Genomic DNA, 21,005 nt, shown 5'->3' with positions numbered 1-21,005 from the left:
TCTGCGAGGTGAACACGGACAGCGGCCCCACGCCCCACTTCAGAGCCAGGGCGCAGCCCAAGCCCCTGGCTCGGGACACCCGTGGAGATGGAAGGGCCCGTCCCCACCTCGAGACACGGGCTTCCTCAGAAGGCGCGCACTGTGCCACCTCTCAGCGCACGCGCTCGCCAAACCGGTTTATGCCAGCCGCACAGGAAAAATGACAGACTGAACGGCCTCCGACTAAACGCACAATTAACATTAATGGGGGGGGGTCACCGTACACTGTATGCCAATCTGGGTTGGTTCACTGTGTTAGAAATGTATTTTAGGAAATAAACTGTATTTTGTTAGCATAAGCGCACTTATTTTCTGTGTATCTATACTCGAGGAAACGCTTATCAAAGATCTAAGAATAAAAAATTAGAAGAATCAAAAATCTATAATTAGTGTTAATAGTGCAGCTTATGCCTATTAGAAATGCATTAATTAACAGTGATGTATTCATAAGATTAGAAGCTTAATTCATTTCTAGAAGGGGAAGAGAAATCCCCAAGGTGTAAAAAGAAACATAAAAAAATGGAGGAGCCTGAATTGGCCACGCTGGCTGAGGCCCGGTTTTAAGCACAGGCCCGGCTGCACTGGTCTGGCTGGCACTCACGCGGCGTGCGGGGGCCATTTTGCAGTGGCTGTCCCTGGGCGCAGCGGGCCCTGAGGCCACGCCCCTTCCCAAGTTCCTACCTGGTGGAGTCCAGCGAGGGCTTGGCCCGCCCCTGGCAGCTCTCTTCCCAGACGCTGTTGGCCAGCTCGTTCCCGATGGACAGCATCACCTTGATGAGCTCGACGGGCCAGTCGTCCAGGTCCAGCGACCGGACTCGGGAGAGGTGGGTGCCGAGGTTCCGGTGGATGCCGGAGCACTCGATGCACATGAGGGCGCCCAGGTTCAGGCTGGCCCAGTTGGGGTCTGTGGGGAGAGGAGCAATGCAGCATGCGGTCAGACCATGCTCAGGCGGGCCACTGCCCCCCGGGGTCCCGGCGGCAAACTGCGAGTCATGCAAACTTTGCCACCAGACTCCCTCCCTCCAGTAACACGGCTTGAAGATGCTCCCCGGTCAGTGCTTGTTGCCATTTGGGGTGTCTGGAGAAATCCAATGTGCCGTGGCACATTGAACCATCTGGCCTCAGCCACAGCAAAGCCCTGGAATGTCCCAAAAGAGAGACAACTGGGCTCGCTGGTTTGGAGAGATGCACTTCCCAATACAGCTCCAGCAGCAACGCTCTAGAGAGGAGGGACACAGGTGGAAAAGTCACACGTGACTTGCTGTGTGCTCCTGGGACGTTCTCAAAGCTGGGACATCCCTCATGGCCACTTCTGCACCTGTGGCACACCCGAGTTTTCACGAGTCCTAGGACAGCCATTGGCAGATTTCAAAGACAAAAGGGAGGCACTCCACTAGGAAAGACTACGGTTTCCGGCGGACTCACGGAGTGCACCTTGAGGCCCTCCTGGAGTGGCAGGCCCCACCCTGAGCCACTGGCGCCAACTCGCAGCCTAAGTGGTATCAGTGGTGCCTTTCACACCACTCAGGGGCGACTGACGTTTGCTCCAGGCGCACTTGAAGGGTCAGCAACAACAAAACAGGTGGCTGACGCCGTTTTTACTCTGAATCAATCTGCAGATGGCAAAGGACCAGGGACGGCAGCGTGCGAACCTGCCGGAAACCAGCCAGCCTTGTGCCTCACGTCTAAGCCCTGCTCAGGAAGGTGGGCATGGGACAGGGAGCTGTGGCCACGGAGACTGGCCAGGTGGGAAGCAAAAGCAAATGCCCCAAATACAGACAATTAAAAGAAACAAACAGGGATACACAGGTTAAACATTAGAAAGTACAGTCAGAAGAACCAAGACCGGAGCTGCACGGAGTGGGTCTGGCCCGGGGCCTCGGTGGGTGTTTTGGGAAGGGGTGGCCTAGCACGGAGTCCTTGGAAACGCCCCATTGCCCGCCCAAGCTCTCAGCTGCCTGCCACCCCCCCCTTGTAGCCCAACCTCTACACTGGCCAGCGCTTCTCCTGCACCCACCCCCACTCCCACCCCCCCACCCGGGGCCAAGTGCAGTCCTCACTCCCTACCTCTGACCCTCCTGGGGGCCCCACGGTGCTCCGACACCTTTGGGTCCAGGCCCGGCCTGGACTTGTCTCCCACTTGTCTGGCTGCTCCAGCTTGGCATTCCTTTCCAAGTCTTCCCCTGAATCTGCCTGAACGTCTAGGGGGCTACATGAAGTCTTCTGTTTTCTCCCCTCCTCTTTCCTCACTGCCCCCTCTGCCCCCACATGCAGCCCACGGAAGGCTGTGATCAGCTCTGAGGTTGGCCCGAGTGCCAGGCCTGAACGGTGACAGCCACACCTAGGACATGACCCAACGGTCTCTGAGCCAAAGACCTCAGATGTGGGCCCATGGAAGTCAGCTGGGGCCATCCCCTCGCCCATCGGGTAGGGCACCCACTTACTCTGGGTCTCGCAGTCCACGCAGTGCGAGTTCCCGCGGAGGCTCCGTATCGACTGCAAGGCCATGGCCTCACTCTGGCTCGTCAGCCGGGACTGGACATGGGGGAGACACACAGACGCCAGCGATGAGAACCCAAGGGAAACATACGCGGCCCCTCGCAACACCAGGGCCAAAGAGAACCAACCGTGGGTGAGCCTGGAGGGAGGGCGGTTCCAAACTCTCGCCCTCCTCCGAAGTCTGCAGGATAAAGCGTAACTGACCAGGATGCACCGGGAGGGGGCGCCCGTGTTTGATTCATCAGATGAGAACAGCTCTGCCAGATGTGGTGACAGGGCCCCCCGGGTCCCTCCCGAATGAACATGACCATACCGCACCGCCTGGGCGACGCCACCGGTGAAAGTACTTCTGCTCTGTGTCTACCCGGTGTGAAGAGTAAAGGAGAAACGACTTTTCTGCCAATTAAGTGAAGGGCAAGGCTTCGGTGGCGCCATGGAGACACAGGTCAAGGACCTAGTCAGGAGACCACGCCCACCCCGCGCTGCGCTTCGCTTGGCCTTCGGAGCTGTTCTCGGCCACAGCTGCGATGTCAGTGGCGGGCGCGAGGCAGGGTGGGGTGGGCGCGGCTGGGCGTGGCTACGTGCGCAGACACACTTGAGTGTCTTCTCGGAGCAAGTTCAGTACTTGCGGAAAGAGGAAGGAACTTGATAAGCTACGAACTAGGCTCTAATCATCGTTGCTAAGTTCTGTTAATATTTTGGTAACTATTCGTGCAGCCTTTCTCAAAGTACATCTATAAGCATGTAAGTGCGTCTTAAAAAGGCAGTGAACTGTGTATTGCTTTGAAACCAGCCCTTTAGCTTAGTAAGACATTGCCTCTCGCTGCCATCCGTTTTCTCCAGCATCATTGTTTTAAACGCTGCACAATATTCTCCTTCTGATGCCTTATTTACGGCGTCTCCGATTTCCCTCCATTGTACCCAGCGCTGGAGCTCTGCACGAGACCGTGGGTGTTAACACAGGAGAGACTCCTGGTGGTTGAGGTGTGAGGGAAAAGGGTAGGTACCATTTTTAAGGCTGACACTGCATGCATTTAATATAATGGTTAAAATCAAATAGATTTTCAGAGGCCATTTAGACTAAGCTTGGTTTTTGGCAAGAATTCTTCGTAAACTGAACTATGTCATGTCAATTGATGTGAAATACTTGATCGCACACTACTAACAATATGTTGTAATTTCTTAATTGCTACTATCTGAGTAGCATGATGTAATATACTGTTGGGGTTTCATGACCTTCGGTTAGATACCCAGGTATTCAAAGTATGTTTGTTTACGCTGGCCCCTGGAGTGGGTGTGTGTGCACGTGTAGAGATGTGTCCGGCAGTCCCCGTCCCGGGTCATCAGGGCAGCGCACTGGCGGATGTCCACCCTGCTACCAACCGGATTATCCATAGGCAGCTCACATGCCTGGTAGCTGTTCTTGCCTAGTGAGTATTTTGCCCTCGGGCTACTGCTCACACCTGCTGGGCCACACCCCAGGGTGACAGGGGTGAGCCCGCTGCCTCAGTGCCCGGTGCATCCACCCAGGACAGCGACCGGACTCTGAACGCTGGTGTTCGTGCTGGACCCGAGGGTGAGGCCGCAAGTTTCACGGACGGTGCAAGAGCCTGGAGAGGCCTGAGAGGGAAGAGGCCGACGGGCTTCCAGGTCCTTCTGAATCCAGCTGACATGGCGTGGCTTCAGTCTGACCTGGGACACTGCAGTTTTACACCAGGTCTGGAGACGTGTTTGCCTGCTCGGCAGCACCGCCCTCCCAACTCCTGTTCTGAAACTACATCCCCGAGTTTGGCGGGAGACACTGGCGGAGGCCCCCCCACAACGGCCGAGGGGACCGGGGACCGTGCCTGTCGCTCCGGGAGCCGGGTCTGCGGCCGTGGGATTCGCGAAGCCGAGGTGGCTCAGAAACGAGAGGCAGCCCTGCCCACCTTGGGCACAAAACCGCTTTTAAAAAGAGAAGCAAATTACATTATAATAATAATGACTGTGGTCTGGTTTATCCTGGTTAAAGAGGGTAATAAAATGAGATCCTCCATCTTTCTGAGAGACAGGCTCCCTTCCTAATGACAAAGCTGAGCATAAATCACGGGCAGGAATTTCTTTAAATTGCTACATTTGAAACTGGGTCGGCGGGCAACATTCTTTCCTAGTTTTGAGTTGCCTATAGTTTGAAAATGCCCTCCAAGACTCTAAAATGTCCCAGAAAAGGGACCCAAAACATCCAAGCATTAAAATAATGGATCTGAAGGAATCCCTGACGAGAAGGAGGAAATGGAAAAACGATGTTTGTATACGGGACGTACACTGGGCATCTTCTAACGCAGGTGAAAGCTGCTCTGTCTCTCCCGGCTAAGCAACCCTAAGTGGCCGCCTCTAATCACTGAATGAAGCGTGAGACCTGCTGGCAGAGCATAGGAAGTGAACACCGCGTCACCCCCCAGCTCCTTGCACACCACATGTGTACATGTGCTTTTGCTCACGTCTGTGTCGAGGATCAGTTTCTAACTTGACGTGGCTTTGAATCGTGTGCATTTAGGAGGACGGAACAGTGCGCCTTTCTAGGGGAGTGTGGGCGGGTGCGTGACCAGAGGCCATCGCTCACGATAGAAAGGGCAATGCTCCAGACCCAGGTGAGCCGAGAGTGCGGACCGCTCCAGGGCACTGCGCCTCAGGAATGTGGCCGGGCAAGGGGAGGGGCCTGCGGTGTGTGTGACATGCAGTGGGTCTCACGGTTCCCCCGCCAGCCTTCTGCTCAGAAGGAGCACCGGGGCCTGGCCAGTCACCCCATCCCGTGACGTCCTGCCTCCTCCTCTAGGGGGGATCCCCACACTCCCCGCACGGTCAGCCGCCCTCAACTTCGGGGGAGCAGCCCACTGTGGGCCTCACCTTATTCTTGCTGCTTTCACAGGACTGGAGGCTGGCCAGGATCTGGCTCTCGATGGCTTGGACCCACGCGTCTCTCTCTTCATACGTGGTGGCTTCAAAGTGCCACGTCTGGCCAGTGAGGGACACGATGATAAACTCGAAGTTTTCCTCTTGCTCTGAAACACAGAGTGCGATGGGGTGAGAGTCTGGCTGTCGCGTGATGGCAACCCCTCCGCCAGGTGTCTGTCGGAAGGGTGTCCCTGGGCTCCGCTGCGCCTGCGTGGGGCTGATGGCCCGGAGCTCGGAGCCGAATGCACAGACCTCCAAGCACTCACGGTCTGGCTCCCACAGCCAGCTGGTGCAGCTGGGTTTCCATCTCTGCCTGGGGGCAAGGAAAATGAAAAGTAGCATGTGACATCGGCGTCTCTGTGCTGGGCACAGGTGAAGTGATGAGGGACAACCCAGTGCTGACCGCTCAGCTCCGCATCTGCGGGGTGCACACCCTAGCAGTGCCGCTGATCTCGGAGCACAGCTCTCACTCCGGGTGAGCGCGCGCGTGCAGACAGGCCTCTGAGGCACAGCAGGAGAGGGCGTGCCTGGGGTTCCGCAGAAGACCCCGGAGATTGGAAGGCAACCGTCTGGACCAGGAGGAGCTGGACTTGAGCCAAATTCTGCTTGGTCACGGGCCCCACTGGGCTCCTTAAACAAGCTCTAGGGCCCTCGCAGCCCCGTTCCTCGCCTCCACCAAAAGGAGAGGCCACCTGCCGTGCAGAGTCCCCACTGGGTAAACGACGTGTGCTGACTGAGGCAGACATGGGCCCACCCTGTAAATGTCGGCACCTGTCCTCTCTTCTCGTGACCCCGTCCCTGCTGCAGAAACGAGAGCAGTGATGGCACACGGACACAGCATGACCTGCCACAAATGACCGCCGGGAAACCTCCTGCCGGCTCTCAGGCCCACATCTCATTTGGTTCCAAGCTCCCAGTCACTGGGCCGTGAACTTGCTGCCGCATCACCTGGTGAGTAGTTGTTATTAGTGATGGTAATGACCTGCCGACCCACCTAGGTGACCACAGCCGCAGTTCATTATCCTCTCAGCTGTCTGCACACCACCCTGATGCTCACTCATCTCTGCATGGTCCTCCCGCGCTCTCGGCTCCCCGGTACCTTTGCCCCTGTGACCCCTGACCTCTGGCCCCTGACCTCTGCTGGGCTCCCTGCTGCTCTAGGGCCCTGGAGACCCTCCCTACCTCACCAGGAGTGCTTGGCCTCCAGACAAGGATGCTCACTCAGCTCATCTCCGAAGAAACTACAGCCGTGTCCCGCCCCCCGTCCCCTTCCCAGCAATCTCAGGAGAGGGCAGCCCCCACTCCACGCCAGAGGCTCCTCCACCTGACCCACTGACCCCAGGGGGCGGGGACAGGGCCCAGGAAGGGGATGCTCCTGCCCCTGCTCCCACCCGCTGAGCCTGGGGAACCACTTCCCTAAAGCACCATGTGCCGCCGTGGAAGCGGGGCCCGGACACCTGTTCGAGAAACCCCGGCGCACTCTGAAGACGAGCCCGGTGCTCTACGCAGAAGACACGCCCCCACGCTTTCAGGATCTGACCACCCGGGGAGCGAGGCCTAAAGCTGTGGGACCTGCTTGGAACGAAGAGTCCCCGAACACACGGGAGGCGGGCACCTCCTTTTGCAAAACCGCCCTGGGTTCCTCTCCCTGCGAATTTCCAAGTACACGGGCCCTCCGAGACCCAGTCCACGGCTGCTCGAACACCTTCCAATCACTGCCCCACCCCATCCCTGTTCCCTCTTATTGTGGACAGCGCTTCCTCTCCCTGCACAGTCCACGTCGCGGAATCACCCCGTCTCTACTTTCAGTAGGTCCTCCCGCCCTCAGAGCGGCCCCCCGATGGGACGACTTCTGGACTCCACTCCCCTGAGGGGTCGAGCCCTCACTGGTGGCCTGGTCAGAGGGAGCCTGGGGGGCACTGTCAATTCGGACACCCCATGGCAGTGACCCGAGATGGCTGCCAACTCCCTCCTAGCGCCCCATGGAGCAGGACCCTAGCTGAGGGTGCCCGGGCTGGCTCCAGGCTCTTGGAGAAGGAGTGTGACTGTCAACTAGCGATGTCCGCCCTGGGGAGGGGAGGGGCACCTGCAGCCTGCCCGCCGCCTGTCCCCCCCCCCCCCCCCGCTCAGCTCTCGTGGTCTTCCTGGCTTTGGAATCACTTGTGACACCTGAGGACAAGCCTCCCATCTGTATGCCTGACCCCCAAATCCAATCGTTTGGGGGTTTAAAAATGCAAACAGTCCTCGAATACTCGGTCCTCACATCAAGTAACAGACACAAACCAGACCGGCTGCGGTCCTCATGGGCTCCTGCTAATGGCTGCAGTGCTGGTTCAGGTCGCAGAACCCCAAAACCACCCAGATGCCTGTCTTCCTGCCTGACCACTGCCAGTGCTGCTCCCGCACCCCAGCCCACACCTGCCTCCGCGCACCCTTGCACTTCAGGTTGCCCGGCAATGTGACGCACACACACCAGGCAGGGCCTTCTGTACAAAACGTGGTTTTTATTGCGTTGCTAAAACCACCTAAGGCATAATGGCCCAGCCCCAAGCCCACACTCTCCCCCCACTCAAATCACATCCATGAGTCAAGAAACCAGAACTGTGAGAATTAGGGGCTGAACGTCTCTAAACGGGAAGGCCACAGTAAGGAGTGGACACTTGGGTGGCTCAACAGACGGAACCAGCTGGGTGCCAGAGGGAACCCCGAGTCCAGCATCCAGCAACCCCAAAGGAACAGGGCTGCGGGGTCCTGGGTCTGCCGAGCCCCGTGGCTCCTGGCGAGTCCTCGGAAGGCAGCCGTTCCAAGCACGCCTACCCACGTGGGCGGGAACCGAGCAAGTGCACAGGACCCAGGACAGCGGACTCGCATCCCAGGGTTACAGATACAGGGCCCAAAACAGCTCTCCGTGAAATGTTGAAGGAAGTAGAAAAAAAGACTCTTCCAAATCTTCAAGAAGAGCAGACCGTGAAAATGGGCCAGACGGCTCTGAGTAAAAAGCCAGCTGTTTAGAAATACAAATGATAGTTGTTTAGGAAACAAAGTCCCAGTGGGTGGGGTAAAACGGGTGGGGTGAGAACGGCTGGGCGGGAGGCAGATCTGGAAAAAGGGGCGACAAGGAGGGTGGGCACTGTGACAGAGGCAGGCTGAGGTGGGGGCAGGCGCCGGGAGTGGCCATGCACCTGTGGGCCAAAGCGCGTGCCCTTCCAGCTGGGGGAGCAGCAGGTCTGCCCAGAGGGACTACCAATCAATCACAAGGAAAACTGCGCCTGAAGTTGGCCGAACTGGAAAACTGCGGATGAAGAGAGGCCCTTAAGAACGAAGCAAGAAAAGGCCGATCGCGCCCTGGCTGGTGTGGCTCAGTGGATTGAGTGCGGGCCTGTGAAACAGAGGATAGAGGTTTGATTCCCAGTCAGGGCACAGGCCTGGGTTGCAGGCCAGTTCCCACCAGGGGACACATGAGAGGCAACCACACACTGATGTTTCTCTCCCTCTCTTTCTCCTTCTCTTCCCTTCCCCTCTTTCTAAAAGACAAATAACTAAAATATGGTAAAAAAAAAAGAAAAGGCTGATCACCCTTCAACATGTGTCTGTAGTGCGGACAGCCGCAGTGCGGACGAGCCCGCCTGCTGGACGGAGCAATGGTGTCCTCGGAGCAGGAGGCGAAGAGAACGTCCAGAACTGTGTCCAGAACCGGGGTCTGGGCAAACCCACATGCAAGCAAAGAACGCACAGAGCCTACTGCTGACAGACCCTCGCTGCAGGAACTGCTGAACGGCACACTGCAGAAGAGTCTAGAAAGGTTAGAGCCGGGAGGCTGGTGAGCAAACGAGAAGTTAGACATGGAGCCGCCTCCAAACGGAGACGACGTTGAATGCTGCTCGAGGCAGCGCCCACTCCGGGGCAGGCACCGGCACCGGCACCCGCACCCGCACCCGCACCGGAGGGAGGGGAGCGCAGGTGCGGAGTCAACCCGGGACTCTGTGCCGGACTCTGCACTGCTCCCCAGGGGTGAGCACTGGCCCGGACTTGATAAATCCAGTGTCCAGGACACAGTGACCTCTACGACGCGAGAACTAGAACTCGAGCTTCCAAATCAGAGGTGGGCGTGCCACCTTCTACCAAGGGACCCCGACCCCCATGCAGCGGGCAGTGAGCGCCGCCCTGGGCCCCGCCGCGTGGGTGGTCCCAACCAAGACCGTGAGCAGCGGTCCTTTCCTGTCACAGGGCGCTTGTGGTCAGCCCCGCTGGCCAGCACAGCGAGACCAAGCGGGGAAACAAGGGCCTAAGGACTGGGCGGATCACAACACTGAACTGCCATTCGAGGGTCGCACGGCTGTTCACGCCTGGAGCCCCGGACAGTCTGCACGTTGTGGGAAACAGCGAGAGCGAGACGCACGACCAAGGCGACGGAGGGTGAAGTGCATCTCCACGCCCCAGGCTCAAACGGAACCCGAATTTAAATACACGCGGTTAAAACGCATCTCTCCATCTGTGAGGGAGTGAAGGAGACACACGGAGACCTGGCCTGAAACAGCCAAATAACTCCCCAGGGGTCACAACACGCAGGGTCACTGGGGACCCGCCGAGCGCTCGGCGGTGACGGATCCCCCAAAGAGCTCCCGAGGGAGGCAGGAGCTGCTCTCCCTCCTCCACGCCTGGAGGAGGAAGCGCTGGCTGGGCCTGCTTCCTATTTCTCTAACTCTGTGGCTTGGCCTACATGCAGGAGACGCCTCCCCCGGCCTGGCCCACGGGAGATCCAGAACGGCTCTGGAATAAAGAGGCGATGCTGCCTCTCCCAAGTGGGCCCTGCGGAGGGGCTCCTGCCGAACTGCGCAGCCAGCCTCGGCCCCCAGGAGGACAGGGGACCGGCTCGCTGTGGAGAGGAGGGCGGGGAGGTGGCGCCATGGCACCCCCACACGATGTGTGGGTCCCAGGCTTCGGGGAAGACGTCTTTACGGGAACCTGGCCGCCTTGCTTCCAGAGAGAGGGATGGAAACCTGAGCGTGGAGCCCGGCTGCCATCACTGCACACCCATCAGCAGACAGGACCTGGCTCGGCCCAGGGCAGCGCACGTTCCCCAGATACCATCTCTGTTAAATGAGAAAGGCTAGGCTGTCAACACCCAGTCAGGGTCTCAAAATGGAAGGCTGCCTGTCACGTGGCCTCCCTGTGCCGCCCGAGATGAGAGAAGACAAGGTCAGGGTGCACGGAGCGGCACCGTCAGGCACGCCGTGGACGACTCCAGGGGAGGACCACTTCACTTCCTGGTGGCGGGGCCACCGCAGTGGAATGGAGGGCACCGGAACGCAGGACTCCTGGGCCTCGGCTCCGCGGATGCCCCACCCCGCCATGTTCCTTGCAGAGTGGCCAGCTCCGCTCTCCCCTTCCCTGAACGCACAGGGACGTCGAGGAAAGGGGCTCTCCTAGGGGGCCCCTGGGAGCTGCAGGGGCTCTGCATGTCCCGGTGACTTCTGCTGTTCTTCTGACTCCTGATGACAGGAGAGCAGATGGTGGCTCTTTCAAAAGTGGCTGCCCCCCAAACTCCAACCAGCTTGTCTCCAGCGTCACAGTGTTTTAGACCTGGAGGCTGGCCCTCCTGTCACAACGGTGGCTCCTGGGATGCAGTGGCTGTGAGGCAGGGATGTGCCAGCTGCTGGCCAGCACGAGGGAGTCACTGCACCTGGGGTGGGGCCATGGCAGCCCTTCCCATCCCCTCTGACCTGGGGGCCGCCAACACGCGGCCCACAGGTTCGGGCGCCTTGTCCCTCCCCAGGAAGGAAAACCTCTGCGAGGGGAGAGCGGGGCTGACCAGCAGGGCGGGGCAGGGGCGGGAGGCTGTCCGGGGGCCTGGGCACAAGTGACCACGCAGCCAGCTCCAGCCTCCTACAGCTGGCTGCATGGACCACCCATTGCCTGCCTTTGTGGCCCAAATCCCTTTAAGTGGCCGCGCCACCTCCAGCCCCAGTGCTGGATGACCCTCGGAGAAAAGACTTCGGGCGAGCCTCTGGCCTGCTGCCTGGCCTCCACGCCGGGCGGCAGCGGGGCCACCCCAGACTCACCCTGCTTGCCCAGCCGTATCACTGAAGTGACCACTACGCTCATTAGGGCAGCGGCTCAGAGATCCTGGGACCCAGATGGTTTTCCTTCTTCGGTGCAGACAGAATGCTAACATGTTCAAAGGCGAGTTTTTATCAGCCAGCCCTGCCTACTCAAATCAAAGATGGACCAGAGGGCTTCATGTTCGAGGGAAGGACGGTGTGATGACGTTTTCGTGATCGGCGGCCTGATGAAAAACGGGAGAAACCGCAGTGGGCCGTGCGAGGCCGACCACTCAGACTGGGCCCCCCCTGGCCGTCACCCTCTTCCGCCGTGTGAAGAGCGAGCACTCGATGGCGGGAGTGGCCGGCTGCCACGTTTCATCTCTCGTGGCTTCACGTGACACAAGCCTACTCTCGGTGACAACTGCAGTGGCCCATATTTGATTCACTCCGGAAACCAGAACCCAGGCCCAGACGTTCCTGGTGACGTGCACAGGGAAGGTGTGCGTCTCAGCTGAGGAGACGTGTCGGGTCCACAGAACGCCAGCCCCGCGGCCCCGACAGTGTGGCCACGAAGGAAGGGGCACGCTGTTTCCCCACGTGACGCTCCAGGGCCCGCTGTTCCGTGAAGTTTCGCGACTGGGCTCACAGGGATTTGAACCGTTCCCCCTGTGTCACGGTCGGCTGTGGCCAGGGCCACCGTAACAGTATTTTAGCATCATGAACCTGTCGAAACCAACCTTCCCAATTATTCCCAACGACATTAATAACACCGGATATTACACTAATTGTGTCCAGTTTCTATGCAGACGAGGCCCCATGGGGCTAATTTCGCCTCCGCAGGGGCAGGCGGCTCCGCCGTCAGACCAGCTCCGGGAGGAAGCCGTCCTCATTACGCACGTCCGGGCTGTCAAACTTTTTTTTTTTTTTTAAAGGTTAATGGGCCAATCAGTCATCAATTATTTTTGTGGAATCCTAGCAAAGGGTTAAAGGGCTCAAAGCAACTGCTTCACATTCGGAAGTTGTTTCCAACAGGAGGCGATGGGCAAGGATGCATTTTGGGGGAGTGGGTGGACGTGGAGACGAGATGGACGGACACGTCTGTCGGTCTTCAGGGTGGTTCAGGGAAGAGGAGGACCGTCTGGTGCCTGTGCCGAGGCCGCAAGGAGCCAGGCCTTCGTGCCGGGGCGGGCGGCCCACGGAGGTGTGCGGGCAGTGGTGCGATGTGCCCAGGGACAGGGCAGGGGCCTGCACCCGGGGCACCCACGCACCCGGAACCCAGACCCCCTGACATATTCGAGGACGGACACCTGATGGAAACGGGCCACCGGAGCTGGGCCGATGTGACCAGGCTCCGCAGGTGGATGGACGGGTCCACTCGCAGAGGTGACGAGCAGGACCCCGACTCGGCTTCCACACGGTCGCCACGTAGAAGTCGCCTTGCGGTAGAGGAACCAAGGCTCGCAGGGAGCAGCCATCCCCTCCGCTCAGACCCCCACTGTCGTGGAATGAGGGTGTTTGTCTCAGGGGACTGGACAGCGCCCCCACGAGAGTGGGAAAGGCGATTCGAACCCCAGGCCAGGTTGTTTTTCCCTCCTTAACGCGTCAGCATCGCCAACGGCCTCTCCCAGCTTCCTCCCGCCCGAATTCCACGTTGCTGTCCGCTAGTCCTGGGCGCCCGCTCCGGGTGCCTCTTGTCTGCACACACCTGCCTCTCCTGCCTGGGCCCTGAGTCCCACCCTCACGCCGTCAGCACCCCTGCGAGGGAAGCTCCGGCCTGGGGTGACCGGGGGTGTCGTCCTTCCCTTTCTCCAGCAGGAAGACGTTCACAGCTGGTCCCAGGGGGCCTGGTGCAGCCTCGGGATCCTTCTCAACCCAAGTCTCCAGGCAAGCACTACCAATGTGCCGGCTGGAAGTCGAGATGCAAGGTATTTGCCAGGTCTGCCCCGATCTCAGCCCCCCCGCCCTCCCCCACAGGTGACAGGAAGCGACACCCACAGCCATGGGCTCCCATGCTCGTTGTTTGAGCCCTGCATTTGGTAAACACTTACGTACTTCCACTGTTAAAGCGCACATCGCAAAGGAATGCAGTAGATATTTTACTCAGTTATGATGAAAACCACACACGTTTAAGATTTCAGCCCCAACCCACAGTAATATAACAAGAAAATATTTTCAATTTTTCTTCCGTTTTGGCAGGAAAAGAAAAACGCAAAGGAAACTGGAAGGGTGTGGATCGAGACCATGCGGCAGCACCACCGTGATGTAGCCCCTCCCACGAGGGAAGTCACTTATTGTGGACAGAGAAAAACCACGTTTCTCTGGTCACCACACAGACACGCAGCTCCTGGCGCTCAGGCGAGCACCTCTGCAGGCCGAGCTCCGTGCGAGTCTGTCCCACCCAGAATCCCACAGATGGTGCGGTGGCTCCGCCCAGCACACAGACGGGCAGGACTGGAGCTGTGCAGGAGCCGGCCCAGGAGGGCGGCACCATGTCAGGACGCCCACTGCCGCGGGTGGGTCGTGCCTTCCAAACACACCGGAAAGAGCCGGGGTAGCTGTGTGAGCGCCGGGCGGCCGGCCGGCAACCCCAGCCCGTGAGATTTGGCTCCCAGAACTGTGGGGTGCCACGTGCTCCCTAAATCAAGGGGAGCGTGTAGAAACTCCTGAAACAAGAATTCATCAGATCCAAAGCTGAAAACGTCTCACTTTCCAGCACCTGCCCGTGCACTGGGCTTTGAGTTTAGAGAGAGAAGCTGGAGGCGTCCTTTCTGGTCCACACAGTCACTGGGCCGTGCCCTGCTACTGTCCCTCACCCTAACTCCTAGCTGTCACTTTCAGAGTCAGACGTGGGCTCGGCCACGTGGGGCCGGCCCAGGGCTCCTTCATCTTTGCTCAAAGCCCGGTGTGGGCGTTGGGAGACTCAGCCTCCCGGGGGCCCTCGCTGAGCTTGGATGAATCACTGTCATCGTTGGGAAAGTTGATGGCTGGGAAAACCCAGTGATCTTCCTCCTCTCCCCCCAAAACTAATGCTGGAGTTACTCCCCGTAAAAAGGTTTCCCGAATCGGCACTGACGTTAGTCCATGCTGTTCCCGGGGGCCGGGGCCCTCCTCAGCCGACTCCACCCCCCTCAGATGCGTCCTGTGGGCCTGAGCAACGGCCTCAGGGTTATTTCTATGTCTGTGACAGTTTAACAAGGGCCGCCGCGGGTCCTGACGCACAGGCTGGGCTCTGCCGAAAGGTCTGTGCAGGCCCCGCCCGGCCCCTTCGGTTCTGCTTTGAGGCAGGTGTCACAGTCTCCTGCCTGGGAAAGGGCCCCGAGTGGGGGAAGACGAGACACGGTGACCGCAGGACCCGCAGAGGGGCGTGTAGCCACCCCGGCCTGTTGGAGTGCAGAGCCCCAGTCTGGGGGAAAGCAGCTCAGCTTCAACACCCACCCCCCCACCTCAGGACGGGCACTTCCTGTCCCATCTCCGGCTCCTTGCTCTGTAAATGAAGAGTTCGAACGGCAGGAACGAAAGGCCCTCCCCGCACGAGGCGGGTACCACCGGTGGCAGGCGGGGGCACTGCACTACACGCGTCTCTGTATTTGCTCCGGTCTGGCCGTCCCGACCCCTACAGGAGGCAGCATGTGCCCAGTGTACAGGTGGGGACACTGAGGCACCGAGTGTGGGCACCCAGCGGCCTAAGGCGAAGAGGTGGGGTGTGAGGGGTGGACCAAGGCTGCCTGGGCGAAGACCACCGTTCACACCGCCACTCACACATGCAGGGCTTGCCTCGTTTCTGATCCAGAACCACCGTTTGCCTGGGAGGAGGAGACAGGTGAGTGAAGAGGAGCCGTGTCCGAGTGCGGAGGGCAGTGGGGGTGGGGCCACCAGGCCATCGGGGCAGGGGCTGGACTCACACACGGTGGGGGGCCCCTCAGAAGGACAGCTCCACAGGCCCCTGCTGTCTGCTGGGCATCAGGGCCCCAGGGGGGCATCAGCACTGGCCCAGCCTAGGTGGGCCCCATGTTCGCAACTGCCCACATGCAGGGTCTGGGCGACGGCACTGAGCCCAGGGCCCAGCCCGGTCTCCATGTGCCGGCCTGCTCCCCAGGGGCTCCTGACCCCCCTGCTCCCTGCCCGGGTTTCTCCTTCTGTAAAACGTGGAGATGATGACTCCCTCAGAGGCTTCCAAGGAGTCGCAGGACAGAAAGCCAGGAAACCGTGGCTCCTACGAGTCTTGCCGTCCAGGAATGCTCCCCTGGGCCGACGGCACACAGTGTCCCTGACCACCAAGTCCCCAGGCTGCCAGGGTCCCAGAGGGGCACACCTACCCGCACTCTGCACCAGGCCCCCGGGCTGCCTGCCAGCCCTTCCCTCTCCAGCTGCCCGGGACCCAGCCCAGGGCGTCCACGTCAGGACAGGGGCCCGAGACTGTGATGGACCGGTCACTTGGGCAGGAGCGTGTGAGCGTGGCCTGTAAGTCAACTCAGCTTGAACGAGGTGGAGGTCTCGGAACAGTGACTGCGAACACGGGGTGGCGGACACCTCTCCGAAGGCCGGCTCCCGTGTGCTGCTGTGCACGGGAACTGTCTCGGCTGCCCGGGGGACGGGGTGCGGGGCACTGACCTAGCACGGGACACACGGCCAGGCCCACCGAAGCGTTCTCCAGATTTGTTTCTCCACGGCGGGGCCTGCGTGGAACCACAGTGCCCAGGGACCTTGGTCCATCTCTGTGGCAGGAGGGAAGCACCGCAAACGGAGGCATTCCAGGCCAGTCTACGGGGTAAGTTCCAGATCCACAGAAAGGAACCTCTTGGGACGGCCTGGATGAGGACTTCAGGCTGGCTTCGCCTCTGTCCTCTACAGTGTGGAGTGGCCCGTTCGGCTCGGTGGAGTGGCCCGTTCGGCTCGGTGGAGGTGGCCGATGCCCTGAGATGCCCCTTTGCTCCCAAGGGCACCCCCTCTCTTCCCTACTGATGCTGTATAACGCCCCCTCACGTGCTCACTTCTGTAACAGCAGAGTTCACCTGTTCAGCCCACACGCGGCCACGGTCCCCGGCCCGTCTGCGCTGTGCGGGCGCAGTGCGGCCCGAGGACAGGCCCCCGGATGCTGCACGGCCCGCAGTCGCGCAGGGTGGGGGTGGGCTCCCCGCCAGGGCTCCTCCTGCAGAACGTCGCACCCCCGTTCAGTTCTCTCTGTTCCTTCTCGGAGGCGCGTTCACCCGGGACGCGGGCCTTCCTGGGTCTCTCCCCACCCAGGCCAAGACGGCTTCTCCTGGGGGAAGGAGGCAGCTGTGGACCTGGGCACCCCACCTCCCAGGCCCCAGAGATGGACACAGGGAGGCTTGTTCTCGCAGAAGGAACTTAAGAGTCCCCCCACCTTGGGAAGGAGTCAAATTCTCATAAAGTAACAGGTTTAAAAATTAGTGCAACATTATATGTAGGTAATGTTTCCACCCTGGTATCAAGAGATAACTAGCCCGGATGGACCAAAAGAAGCCAAAGAGGACGCATTTGCGTTTGCTTCCTGTGCTTGCAGGTGTGTTCCCTGAGGTGGTTCGGTTTCGTTCGTCCTTCTCGCTCCTGACAGCCACGTGGAGGACCTGGGCATGCCCCGTCTCCGGAATGCGCTGTTTGTCCTGCAGATAATCGCCGACTTGCCGAAGCCCCAGTTTCCCATTGTCACACGGCACCTGCCGGGCCGGGCTCCGTGGAGATTCGGTGGTGATGACCTGACCCAGGGCCCAGGGCCGCATGGGTGTCAGGGAGGAAGGGCTCCAGGCTCCACCCTGCCCATCCTCACCCCACTGCTGTGACGACCACAGTGGTGAGCGACAGGCCCTGGCTCGTAGCGGGTGCCCTCCCCTTACGCTGGGAAACGAGTTCTGACCCTCCCCCAGCTGTGTTTCGGTGTTTGGTGGGCACCTGGTGGACTGCTTCGGACACTACTTCATTGGGGCCAGGCCCGTGCAGTGTGCCACTCGAGGCCTCAGGCCCCGACAGGAGTTAGAAGCTCAGGATACAAGTTTCCATGAAGAATCTTTTACAGATAGGATGTGTGGCAACGTCTGTCCGTCCGAAGGCTGGTGACCAGGAAGGCATTCTGATCGTGTGTGACTGCACAGCTTCAGTAACAAACAAGTAAAAGCCGTGTGAACTGAGATCATGTGGGTACAGACATGAATCTTAATGGAAACCCAGAGTGAACAAAGAACGAGTGTTTCGCTCAACTGCAGATTTATAAATGCGACCAAACCCTGAACAGACATGAAAGAAATTGTGAGGGGGGCATAGGATTTGGGGGCTATCACTCAGTCCACTGACCCAGGACCTTCTCTGGTAGCTGTTGGCAATTGACTGAGAGGCCCTGAGTTTGCAGGTTTCAGGGGCGGCTTGTGTCATGGTCCCTCCCTGCCTGGGGTGCCGGGCAGGGTGGGCTCAATGCGCTACCAGATAGGTCACGGCTGCGAAGGCCCGGCTTCTGCACATCTGGTGCCTGGGGCGAGCTTCAGCCCACTGGTGTCGCAGGGAGCCCCGCCAGCAAGTCTCGGGGGTCCGTCTACCTCCCCCTCCCCCGCCCTCCACGTGCAGCCCTGTGTGGGACCATGTGCCGTGATTCAGGTGCCTAAGGCCAGATATGTGACCAATGTGCACACGTACGAAAGGAAACACCTCTGATGCCAACGCAGTGAAATGACCTGGCCTTCAGCTGGAAAACTAACACGAAAAAAGACCGAATGAGTCAATATCCTCTAAAGCGCAACAAAAACGATGCTGAATGGAACTGGCTCTGAAATTCTGTCCCTTTTGCCTCTCATTTTACCTTCCTTGACTGCTTTGCGAGAAGATACCAGGAGGGTGGAGCTCCCCTGGTACCTTAGCAGTTGACAACTTCCCCTCGAGGAACGAAAAAAACCTGATGATTAAAATACTGCTCTTTAACAAGGCAGCAGGAAAACACACTTTTGTTTTTCAGATTCGTTTGTTCTTCTGGCTGAGGGCCTGGCGTTTTGCAGCAAGACCAGAGTCATAGGGGGAGGAGAAGAGGTGGCGGTGGTGGCGGCGGAGTGAATCGGCGAAGGTTAGCGGCCGGGATGTGAGGAGAGGGGCTTGTTTACAGCAACACCGTGCAATTTAGAATCTACCGGAGATTTAATGCCGCTGCTTGGCAATCGCTAAAACCAACAGCCCAGAAAACGGTGACATTAAGAAAAATATTACAGTTATAATCATCCCCAAATAAGTCAATTAGCATCAGGGCACAAGCATACGAGTACTTGACCCATTTGGCACTTAAGTGAAGAAACAAGACGTCCCCTATTACGCTGCGACCGCCGGCGTGAGACCTGCTTTGCATGGTGCGCCGCGCCCGCCTCCTCCACAGGGCTCGGCCGGTGCCGCTCCTCTCCCCGTTGCCTGGCATCAAAATAATCCTGACCCTTGACATTTGTAATCAGAAAAAAAAGGCAATTTAATTGTGTTGTTCAAATGAAGGTGGGGGAAAATGCAATCTGCCATTATACGAAGGCAGTGACGGCCGTCTTTGCCGAAAAGAGGCAACGCGAGTCAATTTGTGAACTTTGGCACCAGACGACCTTTAGAAACACAACAATGTACCGAATTTACAAGCAAGAGCAGCCCATGCAAATGGCCCAGGCCGGCTGCCTCTGATCGGAGCCGCGCGGAGCATTATGGAGAATGCGTCCGCAAAACAAATTAAGACTGTTACTTAAATGTCACGGCACACTATTGTATTTGGCTACAGATCATTACACCTGATACTAACACTTTTAAAAACTGTAATAACTTGGGAAATATTACATTGAGTGCCCACATGTATAAAGCAAAAGGAAAAAAAAAGAGGAGAAAATAGGTTTCTGAAGTAATTTAAACATCACTAGCCTACGACTGGAAAGAAAGGTCAAAATTTAAGTAAGCTGAAAGGAACACGGATGGTGAACGCACACACACACACAGGAAGATGGAGGGACCGTGGGGAGGCGTCTGCGAACACAACGGGGTGCATGCACGCGGCGTCGGGCTGCACTCCCACAGCTGTGTGGCGGGGGGCGCTGGCGTTACCTTCGGTGTTGGTGCTGCTGCTGCTGTATATATTTCGCAGGCTACCAACACGGTTTAGTTTCCATGCTTTGCGTTTGGCTGCGTCCCGAGAGCAGAAAGGGGAGAGGGGGGAAGAAGAGAGAAAACAAAAAGGAGAAGAAATCAAATGAAAAGGGGAGAAAAGAAATGTCAAAGTAGCATGTGACATCACCTCCATCAGGTCCCGAGAGGCAGTGGGCCCTGGTGGGTCCCCACCGGCTTCCGGTCCCGACACCTCCCGCCCGCCTACCCCCACTGTGGCTCGGGGGACCTCGGGCAGCGCGACTGGGGCTGGGCGGAGGTGCACCCACCAGTGTCGTTAGCTTTGTGCAAGATCAGACAGACACCCCCGCAAGGAAGCCCATACACCCCTGCCCCCTACTGTGTTTTCCACATGGCTACCCCACACGGTGCAAAGCTGGCCTTCTCCTTGGGGGCTGGTGGCATCTTTTGAAGGAGCTATGGTGCCAGCAGCCATAAGCCCTTTGATTTGGCAAAATCAGGCAGCAGGACAGAGCAGGAGACCCTAGTGATGAGCAGCCCCTGGGTGTGCTGCGGGGTGGAGGTCTTCACACCCAGAGCTGCCGCAAGATGGAGATTGTTTGCCCCCCAACATAGCTGGGCTTGGATAGTAATCCACAGCAGCAGTAGTCTGCTACCAGGGGACGGCTGTTGAAGGGCGGCACCCCTTCTTTCGGGGCTGTAGGAGGCTCTGAGTGGAGCTCCGAGGACCCCAAGAAGCACACAGGCCTCCCTTGGCACTCAGCTCAGTGAAGAAAGCGTCGGAAAGAAAAAGCAAATACCAGGTTACCTGCAGAGGGCCCTTGGGTTCGGATGTCAAATACACAACCCACTCAACCTGGGCAGAGCCCGCCCACCCTTGTACCATGTGACCTGCTGGGGCGGGGCGGGGCGGGGCGGGGCGGGGCGGGGCGGGGCGGGCCCCCACCCTCCCAGCCACCCTGGACTCCGGGCTGTGGTCAGTGAAGGACCCTAACCAGACCACTCGTCTCTCTCAACTTCCCATGGCCAGGAGGAAAAACCAGTTAGACCTCCCACTGGGATCTTTTTGGATGACCTGCATCCAGGGCAGGCAAGGGGCGCAAACCTCAGGGGGCAGGTGCGTGCGTTTCCGAAGGAGTGTCTGGGGCTCACAGCACGGAGACAAGGCCTGTGGTGGCCAGGGGTCAGCTCTGCCGCCGACCCGCTCCTGACGCAGGGCGTGCTGGCTGGGCCAGCCCATTGTGGGCTTTGAACCCAAATACTCAACCCCTGGAAGAGCGTGGGGTGTGCTCTGGAGCGCCAAGTCCAAAGACCCGGGTTGGGGGCCGGGTCTCCGTGAACAGTGCTACCGCTGCCGCCAATGTCAGGCACTGGGGGCATAACGCATTTCTCTGAGGTGAC

General features: G+C 59.0%; 1 protein-coding gene across 9 annotated transcripts in view; it reads right to left on the bottom strand.

Moving 5' to 3' along the window:
* The window catches only part of AGAP1 (ArfGAP with GTPase domain, ankyrin repeat and PH domain 1), a 390,584-nt gene that overhangs the window by 44,849 nt on the left and 324,730 nt on the right, over positions 1-21,005 (bottom strand). For 6 of the 9 annotated variants that reach the window (XM_053655304.1, XM_053655305.1, XM_053655301.1 and 3 more), the window contains 4 exons: positions 19,584-19,661; positions 5,425-5,579; positions 2,484-2,574; positions 721-943 (listed from right to left, as the gene is read on the bottom strand). In XM_053655304.1, coding sequence (XP_053511279.1) covers positions 721-943; positions 2,484-2,574; positions 5,425-5,579; positions 19,584-19,661 — 547 coding nt within the window. The remainder of the gene's footprint in view (positions 1-720; positions 944-2,483; positions 2,575-5,424; positions 5,580-19,583; positions 19,662-21,005) is intronic. The other 3 variants (XM_037161449.2, XM_037161448.2, XM_053655303.1) reach the window with 1 other exon arrangement.

Source organism: Artibeus jamaicensis, unplaced genomic scaffold (assembly GCF_021234435.1).
Source record: "Artibeus jamaicensis isolate MK-2021 breed Jamaican fruit bat unplaced genomic scaffold, CSHL_Jam_final contig_944, whole genome shotgun sequence".
Lineage (NCBI taxonomy): Eukaryota > Metazoa > Chordata > Mammalia > Chiroptera > Phyllostomidae > Artibeus > Artibeus jamaicensis.
Note: the sequence above shows the minus strand (reverse complement) of the source record. Positions and strands in the feature narration are given on the sequence as shown.